A 27976-nucleotide genomic window follows, 5' to 3' on the forward strand; every position below is an offset into this window, starting at 1 on the left:
AGTGGCTTGAAGGACAGACATTTAGATTACAGTCACATCTTTGTGAACTGGAATTGATGAAGAAAATGACTAGAGTCTTTTTTCCAAAATTTTTTCGAATGCAAATGCCAAAAAATAAGTCTCGCTCGTTTCACTCATGCCCTCCGTGTCCTCACCTGAGAATGGGGAGCTCTGGGGGTGTTAGGAAAAGTAGCTCCTGCCGACCCAACTGCAGTGATAGCCCCCGGCCACAGGTGGGCGCTCTGCAGACAACACCGCCTGTGGGAGGCAGGCCGCTCTGGGGCCTCACCACCATTCCTCCTAGCACTTTGCTTCCTGTAAGGTGGGCATGGGCTGAACTTGTGCTGGTCGTCACCTTCCTTTCGTGCGACATTTCTGCCCCAAACGGTGGTCTATTAGGCTGCTGTATTCCCTGGGGTGGCTGCCACTGCAACACAAATTTCCCTCTTGTTTAATCTTATATGGTGAATTGTTGCAGCTTTAAACTTTTGAAAAGCTAAGAGCCCCAGTAAAATTAGCAGTCGTCCTTAAAAATAGAAGTGCAGCGTCGGGTATAACGGATGAATTGCAATATACCTGTGTTTGTATTCTTTGGGGTGAACATGGAAAGGGTATGGTGGGGGGGCAGTATGATGGGGGCAGGTGCTTCACAGGAAACCCCCAATTATTGGGAAAATTATCCTCAGGATGTTAAACTCTGATAGGGATTCAAAATGGATGTAAGCAGAGAAGTGCAGAGTCACCTTAAAGAGATAGCCCGGCTGTGGCCGGCAGGCCCCGCCTGAAATCCAAGTCCTGACACTGGAAGAGTGGCAGTCTGAGGGAGAGGGGCCAGGCTGGTTCTTTGGGCAGGTCGGCAGTGAGTGTGGAGATGGGCAGAGCCGGCGATCCCCCGCTCCGCCCCCCAACGCATCAGGGGCCTTTGTCGCAGCTTGGCTTCTCCAGCTTATCTCCGCCCGACCTGGCTTCCAGCACGGGTCCCCTCTGGGAGAGCATGTGCTCACTAGAGCCCCTCACAGCCTCGTTGGTCCAGGTGCTCCCTGCCAGTCAGCCCCTGATGTTCTGGCTCCAGACCGCCGGGCAAGTGCTAAGTGAGTCAGCAAGACCCCACAAAGCAGGGGCTTCTGCTCACCACAGCTACCCCCTCCCATGCCTTCCTATGGGTTGGGTGATGGTTCAGATTCAGAGCCTAGGATTCCATTTTGGGCCTGCCAAGTACCAGTTGTGTCACCTTGCACGAGCCACCTATCCTCTGTAGCCCAGATCCCTTGTTCTTTAAACGGGGTAACATGTACGGCTTGCTAAGGAAATTAAGGGGGTCTGCGTGCAGGGTTTGGGTGCAGGAGTTGAGGACCCTAGAGACACGTGGTGCCAAGAGTCATTAGGATGACCTCAGCCTGGTGGGCTCGCTGCTCCCCGTGCATGCCGTTCGGCCCCCTCCCCCGCATCTTCAGCACCCGAAGCTTCGAGGACCAGGCCTCATTTCCTTCACCCCGGCCAAGTGCGAAAGGCTACTGCCTCCGGGCGGGACAGCCGAGAACCGCAGGGCCGGGGCGCGAACGAGGGGAACCTGGGTTCTGCTCAGCCCCGCCCGCCGCTAGAGGGGGAAGTGACGTCACCCGTGACGCGCGCGCCCCCTGGCCGGAGCGCGGCCTCTATCCCCGCAGCCCCTCTTATCTGACCCCTGGCAGGTGGGGGTCCAGATTCCACTGCCCCTTAAGTCCGGGTGGCCTTGAGCCAAGCACTTTACATCTCGGAGCCGCTCAACTGTAAAGCAGGGGTAATACTACTTGCCTTGCCTACCTCTCCCTGTTATGAAACTCCACTGAGTTAATGAATAACGTTCACCTGCCGCTCCTCGTACATATACTGACTCCGATGGTCTAATAATCCTATGGAGTGCTGACTATTGCCATGCCTGCTTTACTCCAGAAAACCGAGGCTGAAAAGTTTAAAGGATGGAAAAATATTTTGTAAACTACAAAGCACCAGGTAAGTTTAAGTCTCTGTTTCTCTATCTCTGTGTCTCAGTCCTCGTCTCTCTCCCTCCCCCCCCCCCCCCCCACGACTTCCCAGGCAGTAAAGAGCATGGAAAGGTACACGGCCTCATGAGACGGGGGGGGGGCATGTAATGCAGGCTTGGTGCACCTTCCTCCCAGCCTCCAAAACATTCCAGAGAGGCATCTTCTCTTTTCACATCCCAGGGATCCTAAGCCTCCTAGGATCCTGAACTCGCATGACATCCTTCCCAGCTGAAACCAGCAAGGTCCTTCCTGATGTGTAACCTCAGTGCCTCCTGTTTGTGAGTTCCTCACCACCCACCAGCAGTAAGTACCACAGCCCTACCAGTCCCTTATCTGGTGCAGGTGGGCCAGGCAGGCACTGGGCCCAGTGGATGACCTAGAAATCCAGCCAGTTGAGACCTGCACATGGAGCAGTGACTTGTCCCTGGGGCAGGACAGGTGGCAAGCAGAACAGTTAAGTAGGTCAGGGTTGTTTGTGGTGTCACCTGCCCCCTGCACCTTTCTCTGCCTATAATCTGCTCTGGGCTGAACCAATTTAGGGTTAAGTTTTAGCTTCTTAGTCAAAGGGGGCGTGGAACACTAAATAACGCCCAAGATGAAAGCCATGCCTGGTGGGTGTGATGGCAGGAGGAGGACAGACATTTTTGCGCTGGGCTGATAACGGCAGGTAGGCGGGACTCAGTCACACCCCCAGGCAACAGATACTATGCCCTTAGACAGTCAAGACACGCTGATATGGGTATTAAAGAGGAGGTTACCAAAGATGCCCCATTTACAATTCCAGAATGGCTTAGACCACAATTTCTGGCTTTCTCACCCCACTCCCCTGAGAGATTTTGTTCTTGCCCCTGACTTCAACCATCAGCCTCTGCCTCCTGGACATCTCTCCTTGGTGCCCCACAATGCCTAAAACAGACTTCTTGACCCCTCCAGCCCAGAGTGGTCCTCCCCTCCCCTCAGCCCCACTTTTATCATCCTACCTCAGAGAATGTGTACACCGTGCCTCCTCCCCACCCCTGTGTGAGCTTCACACCTCCAGCCTCTCCCTTCTCCAAGCTTCATCCCGGGGAGTCTCCACGTGGGATTTTTGTTTGTTTGGAACAATACAATTAACTGGCTTGATTTAATAGATTTAACATATTTAGACCTATCCAACAACTAGGTAATATCAATAGATATTTTTCTCAAGCACACATGGAGTATTTATATTAACCACATCCTAGATTACAAAGGAAATCTCAAATACAAAAGTTAAGTATCATACACACCATTGTATGTCTACAACATAATGAAAGGATAATATAAAAATAATTGAACATTTTAAACAGATACCACTGATCTCTGATCAACAGAGATACCATAGGGGAATCAAAATCCTTAAAACTGAATTACAATAAAAAATTCTACATGTTGAAACTTGTGGGACATAGCTAAAATAGTACTTGAAAAGAAATTTATAGTCTTAAATCCTTATGTCTGAAAAGGGGAAAGGATGAAATTTAATGTGCTAAGTATTAAAGTTAAGAAAATAGAAAAAGAACAACAGACCTGACCCTCAAAAAGTAGAAATAATGAGAAAAAGTTTAGCATAAATTTAAAAAAATAAAGGAATAAAGTAAAGAAATTAAAGAAGCAGAAAACAAATTATGTAATAAAATAGATAAATCGCTGGTGAAACTGATCATGAAAAAAAGGGAAAAGACAAAAACAATTTTAGGAGTGAAAAAAGGGGACATACTTGAGATAGAACAGAAACTAAAAAGATAGTCAAAGGAAATAGTATGCCATAATTTTTAAAGCTTTCAAGAAACATCCAGAAAAATTAAACAAAATTCACTCCAGGAGTAGTAGAAAACCTGAATAGACCTATGCCATTAAAAAATTTGAGTTCCTAGTTAAAATATTTTCATATAGGAAACAATAGAAACAACAGGCATTTTTATAGGTGAGTTCTACAAAACTTTAAAGAAATGTTTAATTTCAAGTCTAATGTTAGTAAGTCTATTAACAAGTTAAACACATAAATAGATTAAGGAAATTTTAAAAACAATAGATGCAGAAAAATAATTTTGATACCCATTCAGATTAAGATGTATAACAAGTTAGGAGCAGAAAGAGAAAATATGCTCAATGATGAAGTGTTCCTTTTCTGATCAGAAAGGAGACAGGGATGCCCAGAATCACTGTTTCCACACGTCATTGTTCTGCTGGTCCTAGCTGGTGCACTGTAAAAAGAAATATGAGATACAAGGGTTAGAAAGGCAGAAACCAAACTATCATTGTTCTCAGATGATAGCTAGGGTTGTACTAGAAAACAACAAAAGACTGACAGACAAATTAAAAATTAATAAGGTAGCTTACCAAGTTGTGGGATCAATACACAACAATCGTTTTTCAAACTCTCCAGGAAACAGAAAATGAAGGCAAATTTCCATTTGCCATTGCGTCAAAAAATAACATACTAACAATCAAATCAGCAAACGTGGTGCAAAGAGACATGTCCCCGCAGAATATGGAAACTGAGGCAAAGAGATGGAGCCCTGGTTGGCCACGCAGACCTGCTCAGCTGTCCAACATATCTGAATGTCGAGTCTGTTGGCCCAGGAGGATGTCAGCTCGGGAATTCAGAGATGTAAGCCTGGTGGAACTGGGAAGACCAGAACTGACAGGGCACGCCTGGCAGGCGCTGAGCTTGGGAGGCTGCTTGTTCTGGGGGTTAAGGAGCCAGAGCTACTCCCCATGCTTAAATAGTCGCTGACATCCTGATGCCTCCAGTTGTTTGATTCATCCATGGCCCCTTATCCAAGCTCCCCTCAGTGGCCCCCTCACCTCCTTGAAAGGCCATTGGTGCTTCCTAACTAGGAGAAGTCCCAGTCCGAGCAGCAGCCTGTCCAGGCTGAGTCTCTGCTCCCTCCGAGGCCCTACTTAGCTTTAGCTAGATCAGGGGTCTGCAAAGCTTTTCTGTAAAAGGTAAGGGGGTAAATACTTTAGACTTTGAAAGCTATACGGTCTCTGTCACAACTATCAACTCCCTCATTACAGTGTGAAACTAGCCGAAGACAACATGTAAACAAATAAGTAGAGCTTGTTTCAGTAAAACTTTACGGACATAAATTCAAATTTCCTATACTTTTCACATGCCAAAATATTATCTTCCCTTTGATTTTTTTTCAGCCATTAAACAATGTAAAAACCATCCTTATCTACAGGCCATACAAAAACAAGTGATAAGCCCACCAACTGCAGGCCATAGTTCATCAGTCCTTACTTCATCTGGCTGCCCTCCAAACAGCAGAAGGTTGGGCTGGGTCTTTGAGGCCTGGTTGGGAATAAAAGGTATCTTGGGAATATCAAGGGTTGCAAATGCTGCTGGGAATAGGCTTCTGGGGATTCAGGGGGGGTTAAGTCATCTTTAATAGCTTTCAGTGGCTTCGCTTACCCTAACTTAAGGTCAGAACTACTTAGCATGGCATTGTGGCCCTCTGTGACCTAACCCCTGCCTGCAGGGCCACTTTCAGTGACTCCTGCCTCCCTTGAGGGTTCCTGGGCTGTGGTACCTCTGGCAGGGCTGTGCCTTTCCCATGCTTTCCCTTTGCTGGGGAGTAGACCTGTGCCACGTAGCCCTGAACCTGGCCCCTTACCCAGGCTGAGCTGGGAAACTGAGGCTTCTCCCTTGCTGCCAGCTGCTCTGATTCACACTTGGTCTGCTGCAGCTCCCCCTAGTGGGCTAAGGACTCCCTGTCCTGTTTATGCATCCGTATCCTCAGACAAGGCTCACAGGGAATTAGTGAGTGTCAATGAGCTGGAGAAGTCATCCTGAAGATTTCTGGAAGGGAAAGCAGAATTTCTGTGCTGGTGCGAGATTTGAGATTTTCCCCTTAGGAAACCCCCGAGGACTCTCTGGTCCTGACACTGGTCCACAGGAGTGATTCTTTCTCTGCTTTGGGCTTGAGTCCTGGGAGAAGAAACAGCATCCCCACTCCATTTCTGGAGCAGGGAGCAAGGGAGTTAGCCAAGCAAAGGCTCTGAGCTGACCCACCCTGGGGTACTCACTGAAGCCTTCCTCGCCCAGTTTCTAGAATGTGCAGATTCACTCCTACCTCTTCACAGGACGGTGAGATGTTGTGAATCCTCTTTGTGAACCAGGGAGCAGGTGTTTAACTAGGCCCCTTCTGCCTAGGGGGAGGGAGGGTGTGTTGGGGGGTGACGCTCCTGGTTTGAGGTTTCCATCTGGAACACAGCATCTGGGGGGCCTCCTAGCAGCAGCACCACGGCCCTTCCCCCACTCACTGACTCCTCCCAGACCATAAAGAAGGGGAGTGGAAGTATAAGGAGAGATGAAATTGAGGTAGTGATGGCACGGTTGACGAGGTCTGGAGTGTGGGGCAAGGAAAAGGAAAGCAAGGGTCCTTTGTTCCTTGAAACTGAACACATAAACCAAGAAGATATGAAAGAATAAGACTGGGCATCAGGGCTGCTGAGGGAGGTCCACGGGTGGTGGTGGGGGAAGCACTCCCCAGCACGCCAGGGGCCGACGAAGTGGGCCACGAAGGGAGTTGCTGGACATCCACAAGGTCACAGCGTAGGGGGTGGCCATTCTCTCCTGGAGGGTCTGTGGGTCCAGTAGGCTTCCAAGATGAGGCCTTGGAAAGGCAAGGACAGTTCACCAGCCGGAGCGCACGCAAAAGGGGCAAAGCCAGAAGAGGCACGGCGTCCTGTAGCTCGCTGGGCAGGCCCATGGCTTGGAGCCTCCGGCGCCACCGCTGAAGGGGAACGACATGGTTCCAGCCGCCTGGAGCGGGCTACACTCTGGCCAGAGTCCTCATGCTGCCTCCAATAACTTCTGCCACCCTGCAGAGGGGTCCTTGGAGACCCGACCCTCCCCAGATCTAGGCAGCTGCAGAAACAGAGAAGAGGATGGAAAAAAAAAAAGAAAAAGAAAAAGAAACCAGACTGAGAACTCGATGTGCATGTCTCTGCGCTCCACACCTGTGGGAGGCTGCAGAAGCTGGGGAGGGCCCATCGCGTAGCGAGCCCATCCCGTTTCCGCTCTCTGAAAGGCTGCCCTTAGAGCTGCCCCAACAGCCCGTGTGATTGATGTGGGAGAAGCGGGGTCAATCCCAACCCCAGACGCAGTGCTGGGCTAGCTGGGCCTGGTAGGTGGGGTAAAGGGTGCCCCCTACAGTTTCCTACAGTAAACGGGATTAGGGCAGCCCACTTCAACCCCAGGATCCTAGAAGAACGGTCGCGGGGCGGAGCCGCCGCAGAGGCACAATCCAGGCCGCAGAGGGCGGGGCGGAGCCTCGAGGGAAGGGGGCGGGGCGGGACCGCCTAGGCGGGCCTGGAACCTGCTGGAAGCATCGCAGTACCGCCGCCGTGGCTCCTTCCGCCGCATGCAGGCAAAGAGTCCCCCGCCAGCCGGAGCCGGCACCCTTCCCGCAGCCGGAGCCACGCCCCGCGGCGAAACGCCGGCCCTGCCCCCGGGAGGGCCGGGATTCCCCGGGCTGCCTAGAGTTGGGCTTTCGATTCCGCACCAACCGCGGAAAAGACCCCTTCCCCTTATCGAGCTGTTGTTTTCTGTAGCGAAGATTCTAAAGGGAGATCGAGCCTGGGAGCGTAGGTGGGAGTGGTTAGCCGCTTTTTAGGCTTCCTTCGAGGCCGGGACTCTTGGGTGTGGAGACGCCTGCCCTACAAGTTTCTACGGAGGTCAGTGGGGATCCTCGCCCCTGATCTGCCGCTTACGTCATGAGAGCATTCCCTACATCCATTTCTGATGTTGTCCTGTCTTGGAAGCGCAGAGATGGGGCTATGAAAACGAATAAATACGTGCGCTCCCCGTGCACACTGAGGCCGGCTGCTCCCGTTCTTCACCGCCCCCTCCCCTATTTTGGACCATGACGTCAAGGTGGGCGGGCGGCGGCAGGTGCGGTGCTGACAGGCATCCTCCTTTAAGGCGGAGGGATCCGGGGGCGGGCAGCTAGGCTGTGCTTCGTCTTATATAAGGCGACTGGGGGCTCACAACCGTTCTTTTGAGTCACCCCCGCGCACCCCTGTTGTGGCGAGTGAGATAGAGGCAGTCCTTGCCCTCTCTGCTCTCTAGTATCTGCGACTCTTATTCTTTAAGGTAAGGCTGCAGTCTTCTTCGGGCTTTTCAGGTTAGATTGCTCTTCCGAGTTGTTTTCGTCTCTCGCGTCCTTTCTGACTCCACATTTTGTTGTGTTGGGGCAGCTTTTGGGATAACGCTCCCATTTTCTGTTGGGGGGTGGGAGGGAGCTCTTGAGTTCAGGCTCTTTTCTGTGCTTGGTGGTGGGGCTGCTTCTAGGCAGCTATTAGGCATGGGCGAGGTGGGCCGCGGAGTGGGTCTGGGCTAGTGGGCAGCTGCACGTGGTGGCCGCGCCGGCCCGGGACGCTGCCATGTTTGCCTCTTCACTTCCGGACGCGGCTACGGGGCGCCGGAGGGTCCCCAAGGGTTGTGGGTGTGCGCGCTCGGTGTGACTCAGCACAGCCCAGTCCTGACCAGGTTTTGCCATCTCTTGTACTGGACGCGGTTTTTAAGTTTTTTCGGGTGCCTACCGGGAGGGTCTGTGGCGAGGGATGTTTTCGGTCGCCTCTGGCCTGCGGTCTTGGTGCAGGAGGAGGGACGGGAGAGGAGAGGGAGGGTGGCAGGATCTGAGATTCATGGGTTTATTCCTCCCCCGCCCCTCCTCGAGAGCTGAGATTGTTCTGGAAGCTTCTGGAGCCCGGTGCCCCGCCCTGGTGCCCGGATGCTGGGGCGAAGGGAGGCTGCGCGGTGGCGCCCCCTTCTCGCGTGGTCCTGGCCGACGCATGTCCGACAAGGACTAGAGTCGGCCCAGCGGACTACGGCCACCATTTTAGTTGTGTTTGGTTTGGACTTGCATCTCAGTCACGTGTGCTCAGGGGTCACGGTGGAGCTCTTCCTTTATCGGTTCTTTGTCTTAATAGCCACCCTGGGTGGGCATCCCACCGATCTCTCGAGTTAGCTTCCCCTACCACGTGAGGCAGTAATCCCACATCTGCTTGGAGATGCGTCATGGGAGAGCAGTTTCAAGTCATTGCCCTTTAACGTATAACTAGTCATATTGGAGGTCCCCCCATCCAAAATGGTAGAACTGTATTGATTTGCATATTTAAATGTGTGAATTAATCGGGGTTATTACTTGCATTCGAGATAACCTGGGTTAGGGGCGATACTCTGCATGCCTAACAAATTACCAGGTGATGCTGATCCATGGATCATTTTAACAGTAGTTTGGTTCCAAAGTACAAGAAACCTTAACACATTTCATCCAGTGTGTTAGGCGCAGCCCCTCTCCCCATTGTTTTCTCTCTAGGGATGCAGCCTGAAATTTTTACAGGAAAGGATTTTGTCTCAGTACACAGCTCAAAACAGTTTGAGATGAATCTCTTAATGTCTTTATTGTATTGTAATCGGGGTGAACTCTAGTAGTTTTAAGTTCTTGAGTTTTTTATTTTAGATGCCTGAGGAAGTGCACCATGGAGAGGAGGAGGTGGAGACTTTTGCTTTCCAGGCAGAAATTGCCCAACTCATGTCTCTTATTATCAATACCTTCTATTCCAACAAGGAAATTTTTCTTCGGGAGTTGATCAGTAATGCTTCTGATGTGAGTACCTTGGGTGTTCTCATTGGCGTTTGTTTTTCAAGTACTCCAAAAAAAAAAAAACGGAGAAGGGGTGGTTTGGCATTTTGTGGTGGTCAGTGTTGAAGGGGATATAAATTTGCTGCAGTTACAAAAAGGTTTGCTTTATTCTATGGTGGGTAGGTGGATAGATGTGGATAGAGACTGTAGTTGGATGTGGTTTTCAAACTACAAGTTAAATGGGTAATCACAATTGAGGGTATTTGGGAATTAAAAAGTTTTTTCTTTTGGGTGAAATGGGCTTTAAGGAAGTAGAATTTTGTAAAATTGCAATTTGTATTTCCAGGCCTTGGACAAGATTCGTTATGAGAGCCTGACAGACCCTTCCAAATTGGACAGTGGTAAAGAGCTGAAAATTGACATCATCCCCAACCCCCAGGAGCGCACCCTGACTCTGGTAGACACTGGCATTGGCATGACCAAAGCTGATCTTGTAAATAATTTGGGAACCATTGCCAAGTCTGGTACTAAAGCATTTATGGAGGCTCTTCAGGTATGTGGTATTTTAGCTAGGCACACACCATTCGTATTTTTGGTGTTTGGTTTGCTGTTTCTTTGAAACTTGCGTTCGACTTCCTTAAACTCTTTGGCAGGCTGGTGCAGACATTTCCATGATTGGGCAATTTGGTGTTGGCTTCTATTCTGCCTACCTAGTGGCAGAGAAAGTGGTTGTGATCACAAAGCACAATGATGATGAACAGTATGCCTGGGAGTCTTCTGCTGGGGGTTCCTTCACTGTACGTGCTGATCATGGTGAGTTGGCTTTCCTCCTAAGGAGTCTGGGTGAGAATTCTGGGGAAACAGTAATAAAGATCTTGAGCATTTTTATCTGTAAATCTTGAGCATTTTTATCTGTAAAGCAGTTATATTTATAGTTTTGCACTTAGTTTCATTTTTTATTCCATTTTGATCGACTTTCTAGGTGAGCCCATTGGGCGGGGTACCAAAGTGATTCTCCACCTTAAGGAAGATCAGACAGAGTACTTAGAAGAAAGGCGGGTCAAAGAAGTGGTGAAGAAGCACTCACAGTTCATAGGTTATCCCATCACACTTTATGTAAGTATGGACTGGTAACTCAAGTGAAGATGCTTTAGAGAATCTAAATGGACCTTTGGTTTTTTGCTTTCTGTAATCTGCATTTATCATCTTTGATACTTTTAGCTGGAGAAGGAACGTGAGAAGGAAATCAGTGATGATGAGGCAGAGGAAGAGAAAGGTGAGAAAGAAGAAGAAGATAAAGATGATGAGGAGAAGCCTAAGATTGAAGATGTGGGCTCAGATGAGGAGGATGATAGTGGCAAAGATAAGAAAAAGAAGACAAAGAAGATCAAGGAGAAGTATATTGATCAGGAAGAACTGAACAAGACCAAGCCCATTTGGACCAGAAACCCTGATGACATCACCCAGGAGGAATACGGAGAGTTCTATAAGAGCCTTACCAACGACTGGGAAGATCACTTGGCAGTGAAGGTAAGAAGCCTTGCTTGTTGGCTCAATAGGAGGAGCCGATAATGGGCAAATGGAACTTACCCAACTGGTTGGTAGCTGGGAGCTGTGAATGCCATGAGTTCACTTGCTAATGGACCCTTCCAGGGTGGAGAAATGACATTTTCCTCAGTTACCTCACTTGTTCTGTGGCAGCTTTACCCATCCGGGGTCCTGATTTGACAATTTCCTCATTAACCCAGGGATTATACACAGCTTGTACCATGTTGGGTTCATTTAGGGCGTTGGAGCTTAAATTTTCTCAACAGTTGCCTTAGCGTCTGCTCTATTCCTGGTGCTTAGGGGGAAGATTTTAGTTCCAAATATTGGATAATTTCGTGTTGGGACAAAAAGCCACTCTTATTTTGAAATACACAGTTGGATTATCTTGGGTTTCTTTCAGCACTTCTCTGTAGAAGGTCAGTTGGAATTCAGAGCATTGCTGTTCATCCCTCGTCGGGCTCCTTTTGATCTCTTTGAGAACAAAAAGAAGAAGAACAACATTAAACTCTATGTCCGCCGTGTGTTTATCATGGACAGCTGTGATGAATTAATACCAGAATATCTCAGTGAGTATCTTTTTGGCCTAATGTACTTGCGTTCAGCATTCTCAAGGGGACTGAAGTCTTTATCTTAGGTTAAGGATCCTCTGCAACATAACAGGTGTTCAGTGAGAAAATTGGTCCTGTTGCGTCCAGCTAACCCTATGTATACCTTTATTTTTATCCTCTCCACTCCCCTACCTTTTTTAAACTGAGCTTACGTACTTGATTTCAGACTTCATCCGTGGTGTGGTTGACTCTGAAGACCTTCCCCTGAACATCTCCCGAGAAATGCTCCAGCAGAGCAAAATCTTGAAGGTCATTCGCAAAAACATTGTTAAGAAGTGCCTTGAGCTCTTCTCAGAGCTGGCAGAAGACAAGGAGAACTACAAGAAATTCTATGAGGCATTCTCTAAAAATCTAAAGGTAAAGAGGCAGCAAGTACTTTCTTCCTTAATAATTATGATGGCTTATTTCTTACTCACATAGAGGATAAATTATTTCTTAGCAAGATTTTTTTTTTTTTTTTTCTTTCTACCCTTAAAGCTTGGAATCCATGAGGACTCCACTAACCGGCGACGCCTTTCTGAGCTGCTGCGCTATCACACCTCCCAGTCTGGAGATGAGATGACTTCTCTCTCAGAATACGTGTCTCGCATGAAGGAGACCCAGAAGTCCATCTATTACATCACTGGTGCGTTGGAGCCTGGGTCTGATCAAAGCCTCTCCTTAGAGGTGTGGGGAGAAAGGGAGGACACTCGAGGATACCTGGGAACTGGCAGGTTGAGGCATTCTGGCCCTTGAGTCACACTAAGTAATCCTTACAGGTGAGAGCAAAGAGCAGGTTGCCAACTCTGCATTTGTGGAGCGAGTGCGGAAGCGGGGCTTCGAGGTGGTGTACATGACAGAGCCGATCGATGAGTACTGTGTGCAGCAGCTCAAGGAGTTTGATGGGAAGAGTCTGGTCTCGGTTACCAAGGAGGGCCTGGAGCTGCCTGAGGACGAGGAGGAGAAGAAGAAGATGGAAGAGAGCAAGGCTAAGTTTGAGAACCTCTGCAAACTCATGAAAGAGATCTTGGATAAGAAGGTGGAGAAGGTAAGCAACTCTGGAACTAAGTTATTTGTAACAGATGCCTTCAGGGCTGTTTCCCTCAGTCTCTGGTTGCTATGCAATTAGTGGTTTGGGGCAGCCTAATTTGTTTAGCGCCAATCCTACCCTTTGTTTTCTTAACCAGGCAGATTTTAAGGTTACTGTTTCTATTAAACTTAGCAAAGATGAGGTATTCTTCCCCCTGACCCCCAGAACAGGACTTCAAGTATCATGTTTGTCTCAAGGTAGCAATTTGATTTAATGTGAACCCAAGGTTTTTGTGACTGTCCACAGGTGACGATCTCCAATAGGCTTGTCTCTTCACCCTGCTGCATCGTGACGAGCACCTATGGCTGGACTGCCAACATGGAGCGCATCATGAAAGCCCAGGCACTTCGGGACAACTCGACCATGGGCTACATGATGGCCAAAAAGCACCTAGAGATCAATCCTGACCACCCCATTGTGGAGACCCTGCGGCAGAAGGCAGAGGCAGACAAGAATGACAAGGCTGTCAAGGACCTGGTGGTGCTACTGTTCGAAACTGCGCTGCTCTCTTCTGGCTTCTCGCTTGAGGATCCCCAGACCCACTCCAACCGCATCTACCGCATGATCAAGCTAGGCTTGGGTGAGTACTCTTGTCCTCTAGAGTGTGGCAAGGAGAGGAGGAACTGGTCTGGTGGGCAGATTTGACTGAGTGCTTTTTGGGTCAGATCTCAAGTGGCATTCTTCCTACTTTTAGGCATTGATGAAGATGAAGTGACAGCAGAGGAGCCCAGTACTGCTGTTCCTGATGAGATCCCGCCCCTTGAGGGTGACGAGGATGCCTCTCGCATGGAAGAAGTAGATTAGGCATTTCTACCTGCAGACTTTGTTCCCTCTGTATAGTGTCCCCATGGCTCCCCCAACAGCAGCCCCAGTGGCCTCGGCCCACTTGGTTCCTTCTGCTGATGTCTAGTGGTTTTATTTCTGTCCTTCTGTCTAAGGTAGGATATAAGGGCCTCGAGCCCTGTTCCTTTCCACATTTGACATGGGGTTGGAATGTTGTGTATTGTGGTTTTTTTTGTTTGTTTTGTTCTGAAATTAAAGTATGCAAAATAAAGATGATGCAGGTTTTTTATACACTTCTGCTCTCTCTGTGGACCACCCCCCCACCGCAAGTATGTATAATGCTGCCTTTGGAGTTTCTGTAGTTTGTTTCCCTCCCAAGTCTTAACCTGCTATCATCCTAAGTATAGATAACGTGATACATAATAAGACTTTTAAAAGTTTTTAAAAGGTCACTGATAAGTTTAGAAGTCACACAAATGGGATCTAATCAAACTTGAAACCATACAACCAAAAAAAACTACAGAATGGGAGAAAATATTTGCAAATGATGCGACTGACAAGGGCTTAATTTCCAAAATAATACAAACAGCTCATACAAGTTAATAACAAAAAAAACAATCCAATTAAAATATGGGCAGAAAACCTAAATAGACATCTCTCCAAAGAAGACATACACATGGCCAGTAGCCACATGAAAAGATGTTCAACATAGCTAGTTACTGGAGAAATGCAAATCAAAATGACGATGAGGTACCACCTCACATTAAAAAGTAAGCAAATACCAGGACTTCCCTGGCGGTCCAGCGATTAAGACTGTGCTTCCACTGCAGTGGGCGCAGGTTCAGGAACTAAGATCCTTGCATGCTGCATGGTCAAAAAACAAAACCAAACAAAAACGTCTGCAAATAAAAGCCTGGAGAGGGAGGGTGTGGAGAAAAGGGAACCCTACTACACTGTTGGTGGGAATGTAGGTTGGTGCAGCCACTGTGGAAAACGGGTACGGAGGTTCCTCAGAAAACTTAAGAATTACCATATCTAGTAATCCACTCCTGGGCATATATCCAGACAAAACTAATTCAAATAGATGCACCCCTATGTCTGCAGCAGCACTAACGACAGCCAAGACATGGAAACAAATGTCTGTTGACAGATAAAGATGATGTACATATATACAAGTGAATACTACTCAGCCATAAAAAATGAAATATTTTAAAAATGAAATCATGCCATTTGCAGCAACGTGGATGCAAATTAGAGATTACCATGCTAAGTAAAAGAAACCATATGATATCACATGTAGAATGTAAAATATGACACAAATGAACCTCTGAATCAGAAACAAAATCGGACAGAACAGACCAGTGGTTGCCAAGGGGGATGGGGGAGGGATGGAATGGGAGGTTGGGGTTAGCAGATGGAAGCTGTTATGTGAACAAGATTGGATGAACAAGGTCCTACTGTATAGCGCACAATTATATTCAGTATCTTACGATAAACCATAATGGAAAACAGTACTTTAAAAAATGTGTAACAATCACTTTGCTGTACAGCAGAAATTAACACTAAATCAACTATACTTCAATTTAAAAAAATTCTGATAAACACTGAAGGTATCTGAACTACCATATAACACTTTAAAAAAGTCCCTTTCCTAAAGCACATACAGAGGGTCTTCCACTCAAATTTTTTTGACTTTACCGTGCTGATACGAAAGCACACATGCAGTAGGAACTACTTTTGAGTTTTGATCTTTTCCTGGGTTGACAGTATGAGGTACCTTCACTGGTGTGGCTTGGCACTGAGCTGCAGTTCCCAGCCACCTGGCTACAAACAAGTGGTGCACGTAACCACCACTGTCTTCGTTTTCAGTATTAAACAAGTTAAATGAGATATCTGACACCTGTCAAACAGCAACTGTAGGATGTTCTGAGCTGATGGAAGTTTTAGGTAGGGTAAGCTATGTCAGGTGTATTAAACACATTTTCAACTTCTGATGGGTTTATCGGATATAACCCATCTGAATTTGAAGTCTGTACTTCAGTCAACCAAAACACAGGACTGAGCCCGCTGCAGCAATTTAATTTAATAAAATAAAATTATAAGAGCAAAAGTTACATTTCCAAAGTACCAAAACCTGCAACTGGCTCATGGAGCAGAGCCTAGGGATCCAGGAGCAGAGGGGGTGGTGGTGCTGGGCGGGACTCCCATCACCCTCCCACAGCACAGCACCGTCTTTCACTTACTCTCCTGGGAAAGCAGCATGTGGAGCCTACAACACTTGTGCTTCTCTCGCCAGAGTAAGAAATGCAGGTCTCTCTCGGAGTCTGAAAGGGTGGGTATTCAAGGTAGGGGACAAGCACAGGTGAGGCGCTGGCAGAGCCTACAGGGCAAGACTTCAGGGAATTGGAGGAGGGAGGGGCTTTGGAAGGTGCCTCTGCCTTCTCAACACTGCCCCCTGCCCCTTGCCACTGTCATATCCACCCTGGGAAGAATCCTGCCCACTAGAGGATGGGGGACTTAAGGCAAAGGGGAAGGCTGCCTCCTGGGCTCCCTACCCCCAACTGCAGAGCTGGTCTGTGATACTGAGAAACCTGCATTTTGCCCTAGAGTCTGCCGCCTCCGAGAAGTTACAGTAGGACAGGAAAACTGGTACAGTGAGAGGGTCCTATTCACTTCGTCGCTCAGGCCCCTCAAACCTTCTGCACAGATGACTCGACTGGCACGACCTTCTTTCCCCGCTGCTTTAGACGGCCCCGGGCGTAGACTCGGAGCAGGAGGGCAGCAAAGACCACAGCCACCCCCAGGCCCCCCACCACAGTGACAGTGTGGCCGTAGAGAAGGCAAGAGAGGAGGATGGCAAAAGCCTGGCGGAGGGTCATGATGATGGTGAAGACGGCAGCTCCAAACTGCCCAATGGTGTAGAAGATGAAGAGCTGGCCACAGGCAGAGCAGATGGACAGCAGCAGGGTATGGGCAGCAAACTCGCTGTGTCGCCCCATGAAGCGGATGCCCTCCAGGAGAGCCCCCTGCTCTAGCAGGGAGCCCACTGTGAAGAGGCAGGAGAAGCAGTTGACCCCAAACATCATCTGCACCGATGACATCTTATAGGCAAACAGGGCATCCTGCCAGTTGGAGGTGAAGCTGTCAAAGGCAATGTAACCTGCCAACAGGATGAGGCCTGAGAGCGTGGTGGCTGGGGAGCTGTGGGGCTCTGGTCCGCTGGACAGCAGAAACATGCTGGCCCCGATGGAGATGAGGCCGGCAGTCAAATATTCCCAGTACTCATAGCTGCGCCGAGACACCAATTTTCCCATCAGCATAACCGGGATCACCTTGGAGGCCTTGGCCAGCACCTGAGTGGGGAAGCTGACGAACTTGAGAGCTTCATATTGGCACCAGCTGCTGAGCACATTCGACAGGCTGGCAAAGGAGTACCGGTACATGGGTGCCCCATGCCGGGGCTGCTTGCATAAGATGCAGTAGAGGCCCGCCACCATCAGTGCCAGGACGCGGTTCATTAGCACCAGGAACTGTGAGTCCAAGAAGCGCTCACCTGGCAATGTGGCCGTGGCCCCGTAGCTGCGGGTCATCACTCTTTCCTGCAGCACTCCCCACGTCAGATAAGACACCTGGATGGGGAAGGGCAGAGGGAGAGGAGATAAGCAAGAGAAGGAACAGGCAGGCCAAAAAGCGCAACAGCCTCCTCCTTCCTCAGGATGACATCGAAAATGATGAGGATGGACAGCATAAACGTCTGTAGTAACTAGAAGTTACTTTCCTCTTCTTCTCTCCCAAATCTGGATTCACCTTGCAGGCAATCAAGTGTGTGTGAAACACACAACAAATGCTTTAGGACTGACCAGACCCTGTCTGTCCCCACAGTAGGGTATTATAGAGCCGACTCCATCCCAAGTATTTTCTTCTCTATTTTCAACCAACTGTGGGAGGAAGAGTTCTTAAAGAAGACTGCACACCTGTTAGTTCAACATGGTACACTAGGTGGAACCAGAGGTGCCCACTCCAAAATGCCGCCATGAGGCCAGCATCTCAGCACCCCTCTCACACGCAGTAGTGGGTAAGGCTGATTTTTTTTTTTTTTTTTTTTTTTTTTTTGCGGTACGCGGGCCTCTCACTGCTGTGGCCTCTCCCGTTGCGGAGCACAGGCTCCGGACGCGCAGGCTCAGCGGCCATGGCTCACGGGCCCAGCCGCTCCGCGGCATGTGGGATCCTCCCGGACCGGGGCACGAACCCGCGTCCCCTGCATCGGCTGGCGGACTCTCAACCACTGCGCCACCAGAGAAGCCCTCTGAAACTTGTAACAGTGTGTTTACGGTATATGAGACATCATTACAAGGGGATGGGAGAAATCACAGAAGGTAGAGACAGGAGAACAGAAAAGACAGCGTTTCCTCCAACCACCCCCAAGAAGATGGTGTGCCTCTGGGAGGAGGAGGACACACAACACAACCACCAGCAAACTGTTGGGACCGGTGGGGTGAAAGCTCTGGTTCCACAGAATTCCTGTCCGCGGGGACCGACTCAGGAAGAGCTGCAGAGCCTGCCTACTTACCTGGAGCCCCGCAGCACAGAAGAGCAGCTTCAGGGCTTGCCAAGTGGGACTGGTCTCTGCTGGCTCTGCCCGGGGAGCCAGAGGAACCTCATCCGGGGCCTTGGGCTCGTTGCCAAACACACAAGTTTTCACCAGGGGGAAGCAGAGACCCCTGCCTGGAGAAAGCACACAAGGTGAAACCCCAAACTTCTCCCTAGCACCTCATCTCCCCAACAGCTGCCAGCCGCCCTGCTGGCCGCCCTTCCTCCCTTGCCACGCCACCTCCCCCTTTGCACTGCTGGCCAACACTCGTAATACAAACTGAACAAACTTTCCCACACACCTGTCTCCAGGTAGTTCTTCCGCCTGAAGTACTGCACCAGTAGGTAGCCAGGTACCATAAAGCTCGCATAGCCAGCCGCGTTCACCAAAAAGCGGAAGAACCATAGCTGGGTCCATGACTCCAGAGGGCCTTCGGGGTTCTCTCCACCTGCCCCGAGGGAGGGGAGCGCAGCCAGCAGCACCACTGCCCACCACCTGCGGGGACCGCGGGCAGAAGGCTCAGGGTCCGGCTCCCCACCTTCTGGGCCCTCCGGAGGGGACGACACTGGAGAAGGGCCCGGAGTTCCTCCCCGCCCCCCTCAGCTGCAGCTCAACGCGGACAAAGAGCCTCTCTCTCTCTCCTGGGGTGGCCGGCGCGAGCCAGGCAGGGCTCCCTCCATCCCCGAGAGCGGACCCGCCCCTCCGGCCACACAGGTTCTCTCTGTTCCCTCCAGCGCTCCCTGACCCCGCCCTCGGGGCTCCCGGAGCGCCAGGGTCCCCCGATTTCTCCGCCCGACACTCCCAGAGCCCCCGAAGAGCACAACGCCACGGCGCCCGCCGCCACCCCCCCACCCCCCGCGCCGGCTCCGGGCAGTGCTAGGCTGGCCTCCTGCCGGGCAGACAGGACCGCACCCGTCCCCCCGCGCTGAGGAGCGGCGGTCACGTGGCGCAGGGCTCGGTCACGTGGGCTCGCCACTCCCCCTAGCCCCCCACCTGGCGTCCATGGTCCCGGCCGCGTGGGGCGGAGCGGGGCCGGGGAATGCGGGTCCCCGGGCCGCGCGCTCCCACCACTCCCGCAGTCGCCTCCAGAAGAAGCCGAGGGGCCGGCTAGCGGAAGTGCCGCGCTCTTCCCGCCTCCCTCCCCGCGGCCGCCCCTCCGCCCCCGGCCGCGACCACGCAGCGCCCCGGGCCGCCGCCGGGCCACAGCGCCCCCTCGCGGCCTGGCGGGAGACGCGGCTCGGCGCGCGGGAGGCTGGCTGCTTCTGTGGGCGGGTCGGGGCGGGTCGGGTGGGGTGGGGTCGGGGAGCGGGAGCTCCAGAGCGGTGCCGCCCCCGCTTCGTCATCGCCCTTAGCCCTCACCATCGGCCCGGAGGTAGTGGTGACCACTGCCATCCTAGGAACGGGGACACAGGTTCTGCATCCCAGGCACATCTTATGTTGCCATTTCCCCGTTTTCTGGCAGGAAGATGTCTCCTTCCTTCGGGGGCTGGGCCAGCAGTTCTGTCCCCGCATCCTCATGACCTTCGGAGGTTCTGCATGACCTGGCCCTCGTCTACCTCGCCCCCTCACCCACCCCCCTGCAGAGCCCCACTGGCCTGCTCTCAGTTCTTCTAATTCACCAAAAACCTTCCCCTGAAAGCTCTCCCCCTAGCCCCTACTCAGGCCTCCCCTGACCACCCAAAGTATGGCCCTACACCCACTCCACTGCTCTCCCTCCTATGATTCTTTTCCTTCCATCGCGACTTGCAATTACATATTTATTTGGATGTTTATGATTTTAATGGCTGCCTCACTAGACTAGGTCTCCAAGTGGCCGGAAACTGTTTTATTCCCACATATTCTATCCCAGCATAGGCCTGACCTAATAGGTGCCTCAAACATATGTGGAATGAGAGAAAACAACATACGAAGCCACGCTCCCTCGTGTCCCCCTCCACAGGCTAGCCCTTCTCTCCAGGCTCCTCCAGGGCTGTGGTGAGGCCTCCCACTTGGATCTTCTCACTCCTCTTTCTCTTTCTCCATCCATCTGCATTTCCACAGAAAGGGCAAGGGTTTGTGCTGGACAGAGAGTCCTGAGGACCATTAGCATCTCTACCCTCCATACAAGGCCCTACCCTGCTCAAGTGACAATTTCCTTCTCTCTGCCTCCACCACAAGGTCACAGGGCAGGCCTGTCTCAAAATCCCCAATGCACACAAACAGGCACACGCACAAAACAACTCGGGGCGGGAGTGGGGTGGGGGGGTGTTTCAAAATCTCTGATGTTTTAGTGTCATGTTCTTGAAACTTCCCCATCCCTAAAGGCTCAGTTCAGGGCCTTCTGTGTGAAGTCTTTAAACAACAGTGTTTCAAAGTCCTCCTCAGCAGTGAGATGGAACCCTTCAGGGCCCTGCTCACTCACAGTTCAGTGTCTCTCCTCACTCAGGAGAGTCCATGTTGCCTACCGGCTGGCAGCTTCAAGCTGACCCCACGTGGGTAGAGACAAGAGCCCCGCCATCTTCAACGGAAGTAAACAGGCTTCGCCCAGGCTGCCTGGGGCTTTGGGGGTCCTTCCATCCACCTGGAAGCTCTTCCTTCCAGACTGGCTCTCTTATTTGCGGTCCCTCCTCTCAGCTCAGGACTGTGCTGGCCCCAGGCTCTGGCCTCAGCAGTCCTCAGGGCACATGGCCTGGGCCCAGACTGTAGCAGCTGTGGCTCCAGCTTTCAGATGGGAAGAGGTGGAGCGTCCAGGGCCCTAGAGCCTGTCCTGGCTTCAGTCAGCACACAGCAGTGGCTTCCCGGAGATCTTCAGGTCATCAAAGGGCAAAAGGGCAAGGGGCTGAGGAAGAGGATGGAGAAGCAAGATCAGGGCCCGTGGACAAAGGCAACGGTGGGGGAAGGGGGCTGGGAGACCTATTGGGCCCTTTCCTTCCCACCAAGTATCGTTTAAGGACATCAGGGAACAAATCTTCCTACTAACCCCCCAAACAGTGGTCCCCCAGGGCTTCTAGGGCCTGTTTTTGTTTTTGTTTTGGGAGGAGGGTGTTGGAAAAGGGTACTCACAAAACATTTTGAATATATATATATATATTTTTTTTGCGGTATGCGGGCCTCTCACTGTTGTGGCCTCTCCCGTTGCGGAGCACAGGCTCCGGACGCACAGGCTCAGCGGCCATGGCTCACGGGCTTAGTTGCTCCGCGGCATGTGGGATCCTCCCGGACCAGGGCACGAACCCGTGTCTCCTGCATCGGCAGGCGGATTCTCAACCACTGCGCCACCAGGGAAGCCCTTGAATATTTTTTTACATCAAACATTTAAAAATGGGAAAGAGTCTACAGAAAATCTAGGTTTCATCTCTCTTAAAAAATTCCAAGACCTGGGAATGCTGGGCCCACATTCCTCCTCTGCAAGTATCTGCTGAAGCTGAGTAGAGTGACCTTCAGACAAAAGACTGGCCTCCCGCAGGCCCCACCACCTGGCTCTCTTACACCCAGCCTGCTTCTCTGACGCGCTTTAGCTGCACGGCTCCTGTAGGAGTCCAAGTTTGGGCCCCTGGTCCTGACCAACTAAGAACACAGACTGCGAGAGGGGCAGAGGCTTGCCCAAGGTCCCACAGCTGGTGAGTGGCAGAGCCGTAATTTACACCCTGGGCTCCTAACTCCTTGGCCCTTTCAGCTATTACAGTGCCTGTCTCCACGAGGGAGATCCTGGACAGCAGAGCTGAGTGTCCGTCTCTTACATCTTCGGCCAGGTCCTGGGGAGTCTCGTCCTCCACGTTTCTCAGCAGGGAGTCAGCACCTGCCTCGCACAGAGTGGATGAGATGCTGCTGAGGCCCCGGCCCGCGGCGAGGTGCAGGGGTGTGCACCCGTTGAGCATGCGGGCGTCCACCCGGGCCCCAGCCTGGAGGAGAAACTGCACCAGACCCCGCTCGTGGGTCTCCACAGCCAGATGCAGCGCTGTCTTCCCGCTCGTGCCCTCCTGGTGGGGGAAGAAGGGTGTCAGCCAAGGCCCTCAAGAGTAAGCATCCGGGCCTGGGCCCTGGGCTGGGCAGCACCTTGATTGGCTGCCTCACCTGTGCGTTGATGTCAGCTCCGTTCTGCAGCAGCAGTTCCATGAGTGGCCAGTTCCTCTGCAGGGTGGCGATGTGGAGACAGGCCAGACCTGGGATGGGGTGAGGGTGCGGGCTGCATCCACCAGCTCGCTCTCTCTCCCTTTCTTCAGGGGCCTCCCTTACCCCTCAGTCCCAAGGGACCCCCTGCCCACTCAGTGCCTCTGATCACAGGACTGTTAAAACACAAACCCAAAAACCCCCTCAAAAGTCTGGGGGGAAAGGAACTCAAAGTTTCCACCTTTTCAGAGTCATGTTATTGAAACTTTCACGCTTCAGGGGTCAGGTTGCTGAGTGACACCCCCCCACACACACCGTCCCCCAACACACACCCCCTCCCCCATGTACACACACACTCCCCCAACACACACACCCTCCCCCAGCACATACTCCCCTCCCCCATACACACCCCCTCCCCCATATGCACACACACTCCCCTCCCTCATACACACCCCCTCCCCCAACACACCCCCCTGCCCCATACACACACTCCCCCATACACACACTTCCCTCCTCCATACACACACACACGCACACACACACACACACACACACACACACACACACACACACACACACACTCTCTCTCTCTCTCTCTCACTCTTTCTAAAATTCTACCTGCCTTCAGGCCCCATCCAAAAGCCACCTTCTTGAGAGCTCTCTGGATCCTCAGGCTCCCAGCCCCTCCCCAGGGGCCACCTCCTCCTATGAGCTCCCCTAGCCTTTTTGCTAGCTCCTTTCTGGCCTGGGCCCCTCTCTGCCCCTCTCTGCCCCTCTCTGCTTAGAGAACTAGATTCAAATTCACACCCCTCACCTCTTTCAAATCTCTGCTCAAATGTCCGGGCTCCACGAGGGTTTCTCTGACCACCCTGTTTAAAAATCACATCATCTCCCCCTCACACGCCCCAGTCCCCTCACTCGGCTCTACTGTCTCCACAGCAGTGACAGCCTGTTAACCTCCTAGAGAACTCACTTCTTATGTTTATTGTTTGCCTCAGACATTCTCTGTTTTCCTCACAGATGCAAGCCTGGCTCCTACAATAGTGTCTGGCACATAGAAAGCCCTCAGTACATTTTTGTTGAATGAATTAATGAGTTCATCTAATCTCTATTAAACTGAATATCTTGAGGGAAAAGTTTAGCTCTCTGCTTAGCATACAGTAAGTTCTCAATAAATTCTAAATAGAACCCATTCATTCATTCATTTTTCCATTCATTCTTTCTTTAAGCAAAGGTATTCTGAGTACCTATGTGCTTAGAACTGGAGATGCATCATCAATGGACAAGCTGTGACCCTCCCTTCCCTAAAAGCGGTGTCCCTGACTCCTGTCCCCTCCTCATCTCATGGGCCCTGAGGCTGCCCGCACCTTGCCAGTTTTGCAGCTGGAGGTCCAGGGAGTGAGGCGGTCCTCTGCCTGGCTCTGGCTGCCCTTCCAGCAGGCAGCGGGCGCAGGCCAGGTGCTGGCGCTGGCAGGCCACATGCAGGGCCGTGTCACCGTGTCGGTCCTGTAGCACCCGGCTGGCCCCCTTCAGTACCAGGGCCCGAACTGCACCTGGCTGGTCCAGATGTACGGCCAGATGGAGTGCTGTCTGTAGGCACAGAGAGGGTCACAGGGCCACTGCAGCGTGCTCCCACTTCCAGGAACAAGCTAGCCTGGGCACAGAAGTTGCCAGAGGCCAGCACCTTCTTTGAGGACTGCTTATAAAGGCTATGGTCCTGGTCTTCCTTCTGTTACCCCCCACCAAGTTCTTGGGACCCCAATTCTGGAGGAAAGGTGAGGGAAGTGGCCCCCTGCTCTCCTTTTAGGTCGCCTAAGCCCCTGGAGAAAGGATGGAGTGGCGGCAGGGTCTAGCATCTCACCTTCTGGGGAGACCTCTGTTACCTTAGGTGATGGGGAGAGGTTGGGGGGAGGAGACAGAGGCACCAGGCAGTCTCCACCTGGCAGACTCCTCCTTGAATGCTCCATGCAGAGTCACCTCCCGTATTAAGCCTTCCCTGGCTGCTTCCCACAGACATTGGTTCCCACAGCAGCTGGCATGCATCTCCATCACAACTCTTGTCACCATGCTGTGTAATTAGGTATTGACACGAGTCCCCTAGCCCAGGCTTGAGCACCTTGTGGGCAGAGGCTGTTTCTTACTCCTCTCTGTATCCTCAGCTTCTAGCCCAGTGTCTAGCATATGATTGCCTAAGGATGCTGTGCTGCAGCTGGGGATGGCTGCTGGGACAGACATAGGTATCTGGGCTCAGCCCACTCTCTCCACCCACCTGGTAAAGGTTGTTCTGAATGTCCAGGACCTCCTGAGGCAGCAAAGCCAGGCAATAGAGCAGCACAGCCGGGACCTCATGAATCACTGCCAGGTGGATCAGCCTGGGAGGAAGAGGCAAGGTTTGGGGTCAGGGCCCAGGCCAGAGAACACATCAACGTCTAAGCTGCCACCCTTACGTTAGGTGCGGGAAGTGAGAGTTTGGGCCAGGAAGTGAGGGTTGGTGCGGGAAGCCAGGATCCCGGGGGTGGGAGCTCCAAGTTCCCATCTCTGGCCTTCAGGAGGGCCTTGGCTGAGTGAGAGTGCGGGCAGGGTGCTGACGGGACAAGGTCCTTCCTGTCCAGCCTGCCCACACCCTGCTCCCCTCTGGCCCCAGGGCCCTGCCAGGCAGCTGCAGGCTCAAAGCCAAACTGAAAGCTGCTGGGGTAGTGCAGAGGTGGTTTCCAGGGCTGGGCTCCCCATCTCTGCCCGCCTCAGCGGGGAGGACAGAGAGGGCAGGGCTGGGATCACCCCCCTCCCCCTTCAGAAACACATTCCATGAGACAGAAGCTCTTGGAAGAGGAGCAGGAAGCAGGGCAGCACCCTGTCCTGCTGCCCTCCACGGGGGCGGCCAGAGGGCCACTGTTCAGACAGCAGGGCGTGGGAGGGGCCTGACCTAGGTCCCCCGCTCCCGTGCGTGCCTCTGAGGGGAGGTCTGGCAGTGCAGAAACTGTGGGCTTGGTGGGGGATAAGGAGCCGTAACCTGGGGGGCGGGGGGTGGCTAGGAGGGGAACTTCCAGCCCTGGGGTTTCCCCACATCAGGTGGGGAAAATGAAAGCTGGAGCTGGAGGGTCTAGGCCAGGGACAGCTGCCTCGGGGCATTCGACAGGGGGGTAGCTTGGCTGAAAGGCCCGTCTGGGCTGGGGAGGGGGCTGCTCGGACAGGAGGGGCGCTGGCTCTGGTGTCAGGCGAGGCCCAGGGGAGAGTGATGGAGGGAGGGAGGAACCGCGCTGGAAATCCCCTCGGCCAGGGCCTGCTCTCTGGTCACATTCCTGCAGCCACCTCCCTCTCTCCCTCAGTCTCCCCTCCTCCCACTTCCTCTTCCCATTTCCATATGTCCCACGGCCCAGACACCTCCGGAGGGAAGAAGGTGCCCCCTCCTCTCAGGGAACCCCCAGGGGAGTCTTGACACCTCTCCCCCCACCCCTCCTTGGGTCTAGACACCACATCTGTCTCTAACTAGAGATGGTCAAGGCAGGGGCTGGGAGGTTAACAAAGGAGGGCAGGCTCAGAAGCTGCCACTCCCTGGGTCAAAGGTCAGCCATAGGTATTCTGCACGGAGCCCGCACAATCTTGGTTGTGGGCCTGAGGGCTGGTGATCTGGGCACAGAGTACAAAAAGGCCTAGGGTCACACACTGGGTTCAGAGACTATCTTTGTCAAAGTCTACCCAGGACCCTTGCATCTCCAAAAAAGCAGGGCAAGACAGATATCTCCTGCCTCCTTAGCCCCGTTCATTCCAGCATCCCAGATCTGGGACCTCAGCCCCCCTCCACTCTGTTCCCCCCCCCCAAATCCCAGCCACCCCCTCTCCTGTCAGTGTTTTCTTCTTCCGGAGGGGCAGATCCTCAACTGGCCAGTCCCTGCCACATAACTGTCTCTTACTTCAACTGCCCCCCAGCCCAGTCTCCACCAAGCTCCACCTGGCCCTGGGCAGGAAGGATGAAGTAAAGGGGTCACACAGGACAGTGAGGGGGACTTGTGGGGCTCAGGAGGTGGAGAGTGTCGGTAAGGCTGACTCTAGCCCTCACTTCCCCTTTCTCAGCAGAGGAGGAAGTTAGCTGGGGCAGCCAGTCGCCTGTCTGTCTGCTGGGGCAAGAGTGCCCCAGCCTGGCTCACCTCCTCCTCCTTAGCGCCAGCCTCAGCAATGCACCCTGGCAGCACCCCCAACCCCAGCTTCCTGGGCCCAGTGGCAGCCTGTAACTGGCCCCTCTTGTTCCTTGAGACAGGGCATTCTGAGGTCAGAGGCCGGGAATCCCAGATATTGAGCAAACAAGGATGCCCTGTCCCCCAGAAAGGAAAAAACAAAACAAAACAAAACTGGGCTGGTCAGGGGAATTTTCTCTTCCTAAGGATGGGTTACTGATAGATTTCCAAGATGCTAGCTGGGTTTCCAGGTGCCTGGTAAGGGCCCTGCCAAAAGGTGGGGCAGGCAGATGATGCCAGGTCCTCTGGACTGGTCCTGGCTACAGCTCAAAAGTGGGTTGAGAGTTAAGTTTGAAAGAGAGAGTGGGGACAGCCCCTTCCAGAGCTGGTGCCTTGAGGGATTCTCACATAGAGGGTTGCGGCTCCTGGGGGAGGCCCCGAGTCAGCATTGGGAGGGAGGAAGGGATCCTGTCTTAGCCTAGCCCCCATACTCACGTGTCTCCGTCCTCGGAGATGTAAGTGAGTGCTTCCAGCTGCTGAGGGCTCAGCGCCCCCGCGGCGGGAAGCGGCGAGTCTGGGGCTGGGTCCTCGGTCTTGGGGTCCCCCAACAAGGACAGGGGCTCAGTGAGCGATGAGGAGCCATAGGTAGAGTCAGCCCGCTCCCCGTCTGTGTCTTCCTTCTCCTCTGGCTCCTTGGCGGTTCCCGGAGGATGAGTCCAGGGCTGGGGGCCCCCTCCGTCTGCGGGCCCAGAGGCTGGGGCCGGGGTGGGCTCGGGCAGGGAGCGCAGAGAGCGCAGAGACTCGATGCCCGAGTCATACTGGCTCTCATCCGTCTCGTCCGGCCCCTTCCGCGCCTCCGACATCCCCGCGGCGCCGGCCCGCCGGGGCCCGGTCAGAGCAGGATCCGACTCCGCGCCGCCTTTCCTGGTTGCAGGTCCGCCTTGCAGAGCGGGTGCTGGGCCCGGAGTGGCCTTCTTCCCGGGCTGCGGGGACCCGAGGGGTCGGCGAGAAGCGTGGAGAGGCTCGGAACGCTGGCGGGGTCTTCGGCATCCGCTACTCGGGGCAGCTGGGTAGCCCAGTCTGATGCGCTCGCTCGCTCCGCCCTCAGGCCCCGCCCCCGGCAGGCGCCGCGCTTCCGGACCGAGGCCCCGCCCTTCGGAATCCCCCTTACCCCGCCCTCTGCGTTGGCTCAGAGTCAGGGGTTCCCCGGTCCTGACTCACTCGTGCGTTAATTCACCCATTCATTCATTCATCCAACCACCCATTCATTCTTTCCCCCTTCCTTCTTCATTCCATTTATTAATTCCGTGCTTTCTTTCTTTCCTTCACTTCCTGTTTCTTCATTCATTTTTCCCATTCATTCATTTATTCTTTTTTTTTAATGCTTCCTAGGATCTTTTTTAAAAATTATTTATTTAGGCTGCACCGCGTCTTAGTTGCGGCGCTCAGGATCTTCGTTGTGGCACTTGGGGT

At 52.7% G+C, this 27976-nt stretch overlaps 3 protein-coding genes and 1 long non-coding RNA gene across 6 annotated transcripts; 1 reads left to right on the forward strand and 3 right to left on the reverse strand.

The window, feature by feature from the left end:
• The first annotated feature begins 1601 nt into the window (after nt 1–1601).
• On the forward strand, nt 1602–13944 carry HSP90AB1 (heat shock protein 90 alpha family class B member 1). 2 transcript variants are annotated; one of them, XM_067006320.1, is made up of 12 exons: nt 1602–1992; nt 9521–9667; nt 9990–10196; nt 10297–10456; nt 10626–10759; nt 10865–11173; nt 11592–11757; nt 11966–12156; nt 12277–12424; nt 12558–12826; nt 13115–13448; nt 13563–13944. In XM_067006320.1, the coding sequence occupies exons 2-12, from the start codon at nt 9521–9523 to the stop codon at nt 13670–13672; spliced, it is 2175 nt and encodes a 724-aa protein (XP_066862421.1). In that variant the 5' UTR covers nt 1602–1992; the 3' UTR covers nt 13673–13944. The 2 variants fall into 2 exon arrangements, with proteins under 2 accessions (XP_066862421.1, XP_058931579.1); XM_059075596.2 differs by lacking the exon at nt 1602–1992 and adding an exon at nt 7374–8148.
• Nucleotides 9436–12267, reverse strand: LOC136792015 (uncharacterized). The gene is made up of 2 exons (XR_010835109.1): nt 11234–12267; nt 9436–10495 (listed from the first exon to the last, which is right to left on the reverse strand). It is a non-coding gene; the product is annotated as an uncharacterized lncRNA (long non-coding RNA).
• Nucleotides 13945–15719: 1775 nt separating the features above from the next.
• Nucleotides 15720–19376, reverse strand: SLC35B2 (solute carrier family 35 member B2). Of its 2 annotated transcripts, XM_059076596.2 has the most exons (4): nt 19236–19376; nt 18544–18737; nt 18222–18376; nt 15720–17280 (listed from the first exon to the last, which is right to left on the reverse strand). In XM_059076596.2, exons 1-4 carry the CDS (start codon nt 19244–19246, stop codon nt 16342–16344), a joined length of 1299 nt encoding a protein of 432 aa, XP_058932579.1. In that variant the 5' UTR covers nt 19247–19376; the 3' UTR covers nt 15720–16341. The 2 variants fall into 2 exon arrangements, with proteins under 2 accessions (XP_058932579.1, XP_058932580.1); XM_059076597.2 differs by lacking the exon at nt 18544–18737 and having other exon boundaries at nt 19236–19375.
• A 604-nt stretch (nt 19377–19980) lies between these two features.
• On the reverse strand, nt 19981–27633 carry NFKBIE (NFKB inhibitor epsilon). The gene is made up of 6 exons (XM_059076730.2): nt 26999–27633; nt 24601–24703; nt 23699–23921; nt 22296–22384; nt 21962–22201; nt 19981–21060 (listed from the first exon to the last, which is right to left on the reverse strand). Exons 1-6 carry the CDS (start codon nt 27364–27366, stop codon nt 20995–20997), a joined length of 1089 nt encoding a protein of 362 aa, XP_058932713.1. The 5' UTR covers nt 27367–27633; the 3' UTR covers nt 19981–20994.
• Nucleotides 27634–27976: the final 343 nt, after the last annotated feature.

Source organism: Kogia breviceps, chromosome 10 (assembly GCF_026419965.1).
Source record: "Kogia breviceps isolate mKogBre1 chromosome 10, mKogBre1 haplotype 1, whole genome shotgun sequence".
Lineage (NCBI taxonomy): Eukaryota > Metazoa > Chordata > Mammalia > Artiodactyla > Physeteridae > Kogia > Kogia breviceps.

Coding starts and splice junctions, on each gene's coding strand:
- HSP90AB1 (XM_067006320.1), top strand. CDS start 9,521: ATGCCTGAGGAAGTGCACCATGGAGAGGAGGAGGTGGAGACTTTTGCT. Junction 9,668..9,989: donor TGATCAGTAATGCTTCTGAT/GTGAGTACCTTG, acceptor TTGTATTTCCAG/GCCTTGGACAAGATTCGTTA. Junction 13,449..13,562: donor CATGATCAAGCTAGGCTTGG/GTGAGTACTCTT, acceptor TCCTACTTTTAG/GCATTGATGAAGATGAAGTG.
- SLC35B2 (XM_059076596.2), bottom strand. Junction 18,377..18,543: donor GAAGAACTACCTGGAGACAG/GTGTGTGGGAAA, acceptor TGCTTTCTCCAG/GCAGGGGTCTCTGCTTCCCC. Junction 17,281..18,221: donor TCTGTGCTGCGGGGCTCCAG/GTAAGTAGGCAG, acceptor TTCCCCATCCAG/GTGTCTTATCTGACGTGGGG.
- NFKBIE (XM_059076730.2), bottom strand. CDS start 27,366: ATGTCGGAGGCGCGGAAGGGGCCGGACGAGACGGATGAGAGCCAGTAT. Junction 23,922..24,600: donor TTCAGAACAACCTTTACCAG/GTGGGTGGAGAG, acceptor CTGTGCCTACAG/ACAGCACTCCATCTGGCCGT. Junction 21,061..21,961: donor CCCAGGACCTGGCCGAAGAT/GTAAGAGACGGA, acceptor CCTCTTCCTCAG/CCCCTTGCCCTTTTGCCCTT.